At 57.4% G+C, this 3,156-nt stretch overlaps 1 protein-coding gene across 1 annotated transcript in view; it reads right to left on the bottom strand.

Moving 5' to 3' along the window:
- CASKIN2 (CASK interacting protein 2) overlaps positions 1-2,013 on the bottom strand; it is an 11,384-nt gene extending 9,371 nt beyond the window's left edge. Inside the window, exons 1-2 of the mRNA XM_009576531.1 lie at positions 1,983-2,013; positions 1,830-1,881 (exon numbers count right to left, since the gene is read on the bottom strand). Coding sequence (XP_009574826.1) covers positions 1,830-1,881; positions 1,983-2,013 — 83 coding nt within the window. The remainder of the gene's footprint in view (positions 1-1,829; positions 1,882-1,982) is intronic.
- Between the last annotated feature and the right edge of the window lie 1,143 nt (positions 2,014-3,156).

Consider the following 3,156-nt stretch of genomic DNA (forward strand, 5'->3'; position numbering starts at 1 on the left):
GCAAAGCAGAGATAAATCCCTCCATGCTGTCCGTGCCCCAGGGCTCAGCGAGGGATGCAGGGACCCTGTGCACCCCCTGAGACCCCAGCGAGATGTGTGGGGGGCAAGCAGGCAGGATGGAGAGAGATGCATCTCCCCTCTCTGCAGTGCAGCCAGGCAGCCCAAAGCCGCGCTGCCCACAGCATCCAACCTCATGGCCCTTGCAGCTCCTCCTCTGCCTGCCGCCCCCTCCCCGTGCTAGCAGGGATGCCGGGAGCCCACAGCACAGTGTGGGAGGTCGCCGGTAATGAAAGAGCCCTGTGTCTCGGGGCTGTGAAAGGGGCCTGTCTGCCCGGCGCTCCCCCTGTGCTGTCACGTGAAGGGCGACAGCCGAGTGAAGGGTCCCCATGCTGCCGGGGATTAGCCCGCGTGCTGCTCCAAGAGGCGCGGGGAGCTCCAGATGATGCCGGCCTGGGGCTCTGATGGACTCAGCAGTGTCCCAGCCCTATGCTGGGGATGCAGCCCAGCCGCACAGCTCTCCTCCCGACCTGCGGTCCCAGGGCACTCCCAAATCTCTGCACAGGGTCTCTAGGTATCACAGGAGGGACACTGCTCCCTCCTTCAATGCAGCTGCCGTGTCCCTGAGCTCATGCCAAAACCTCTGCCTCGAAGCAAGAATGCAGGGGTACAAAATCCCCCTGGGCCAACCCTGCAGGGATCCCTGCGGGGCCAGCTCTGCCCTGGACGTGGCTGCACAAACGCACGCTCGCCTGCCCCATCATCTCCAAGTCACAAGCAAGGTGATGCTGAGGACACCACCAGCGGCATGGCTCTCCCATGGGGTGCACACTGCTGTCCCCATGCACAGGTCTCACCTCCCCACGATCCCCTTCCTGTGCCCCAGCAAAACCCAACGTGCTGCTTGCACTGTTAATACCCCGCACATGGGCCTCTGATGAGGACCCTTTACCCACGTTCCCATCAGCAGCCCTCCTGGAGCTGCCCGAGCACAAGCCCTGTGCCTTATCAGAATCAGATCATTGCTTCTATTATTACATTTTTTTTCTATTAAGCTCCATCTGCACAGTATTATTTTAAGACAGAGCCATCCTGCACATTTTCAACCCCCCACTGGCCTGTTAGGACTCATCACGGACACCTCCTCCTACAAAGTCCTCGAAAAGAAAACATGTAGAAATTAGGTACAACAACAACAGTACATAAAACAATGCTAATAACTCAAGGGTCAGAGTTAATTCAATAAGAATAACATGCCTATTTATTTTATGGGCCTTTGTGGTTTCTTTAACTCTCAGTACCCAGCTTATTAAGTGCTTGGATTTTGGAAGTGATGAGCTACACAAATATGCTGTGGTCACTTGGCAACCTCATCTTTTCTTTCTCTAAGCCCCCCTCCAAACGAAGGGATTTTGCTCTTGGGATATTAAACATAGACACAAGCATGTGCAGGCACCGTGGCCGGCTAGGTGCTCCTCCGTGTTTCAACCAGCACTCAGGACACCGGGCACTGGATGGACACGCTGCGATCCCTTTTCACCCCCAGCCCTATGGAGGGGGACACAGAAGAGCTTTACGAAGGATTTTGCAGGATGGATTGAGCACAGCCCTCAGCTCAGATCCAGGCAGGTGTTGGGTCTGCCTCTGCAGGGCTTGCCCTGAGTTTGGGATGTGGCACCCTCTCGGGATGCTGTTGTGTTCTCCGGAGCTCAGCAGCTACCCTCGAAAGCTTTACGATACCCAGAGCTGCAGAATCACCTGGATATTGGGTAGAGCAAGCCCACCCATGCTGGTGGCAGCAGCACCCAGCACCCTGCCCAGGGAGCACTCACCCGTCCGCATCCTGGTAGTTCACGTTCAGGCGCTTGGCAGACCCCAGGAGCTCTGCAGAGAGAAGAGGCAAAGGTCAGGGCAGGAGGCAAAGCCTGCACTGCCCCACATGGCCCCTGGGACCCCGTGTGAACCCTGTCCACGGCCACACTGACCTCCCAGCACGCAGAACAGCACCTGGCCCATCCCGGCCACCTCGCCTCACCTCGCCTCTCACTCCACGTTCACCTCCACGAACCCTCATGGGCTGACCCAGCTCGAGCTCAGACCCTTTCCTCCCTCTGTCCCTCCTGCCCCATCTCTACGCGCCCCTGGGATGGGTCGGACCCCACAGCTCCTGTCACCCCGGCTCGGCGGGACGGCACTTCCCTCCCCTTTATAGGCAACAACACCCCAAAACTGCTGAATGGGGCCGTTTTGCCCCCCACTCGCTCCCTGTGTCCGCCACTGCCGCCAAGACCTGGCCCACAGACCACGTGATTGGCATTTTTACAGCCAGAGCAGAGGCTGAAGCCTCCGGCCGTGAATGCGAGGATTGTGCCACCTTGGATAGCCCCATCCCCCCGCCTGTCCCTCCCTCCCCTTTGGGGACCACTGAGCGGCGGAGGATGCTCACCCTACCCTCGGCACAGCCTCATGCGCGCCCCCAGCTCCCCGCTCTTTCCCGCAATTACTTTGAATGAATTCCTTCCTCCCACACAGAGAGGACGTTTTATTCTTCACCGAGGGGTTGAGAGCGGATTAACATCTCTGGAATTCATCCGCCAAGTCAAAAGGGAAAGAAAGAGGAAGGTATGCAGGGGGCAAGAAATGCCGCCGCTCCTCCTCTGCCTTTCCAGGCAGCCCCATCGCCGAGCCAGGGAGGATTACATGCTTTGAAAGGTTTCTGTGCTGCTTCCTATGGAAAAATCAAAGTCTGAGAGCCCGGCTCTGAGCCCAGGGTGAAACAGCTGCTCAAACCCCACTGAAACGTGGTGGGGTCCTGGGGAAAGAGCCCCCTCCCTTGCAGTCAGGCAGATCTCTGGGATTGCAGCTCCCTCTCCTCCTTTTCCTCCTCTCCTGCTCCTGCTCCTCCTTCTCCATTCCCTTCTCTTCTCCTCTCCCAAGCTCTCTGCCCACCTCACATGGCAGATCCCATACAAAGCCATACTCCGCTGCGTGGCCCTTCTGCCGGAAAGGAGAGCTGAAGAGGGGGCCAGCTCATTCATCATGCAAACAGATAATTAAAGGAAACCAAAGAACAGTGTGTTCATTACTGCAATTTACAGTGTTTTGTAAACAGCCTAATTAATGCAAAATGAGCTTGGAGTGGCTGCTTGTGAAGGACTT

This window comes from Fulmarus glacialis, unplaced genomic scaffold (genome assembly GCF_000690835.1).
Source record: "Fulmarus glacialis isolate BGI_N327 unplaced genomic scaffold, ASM69083v1 scaffold6694, whole genome shotgun sequence".
Taxonomy (NCBI): domain Eukaryota; kingdom Metazoa; phylum Chordata; class Aves; order Procellariiformes; family Procellariidae; genus Fulmarus; species Fulmarus glacialis.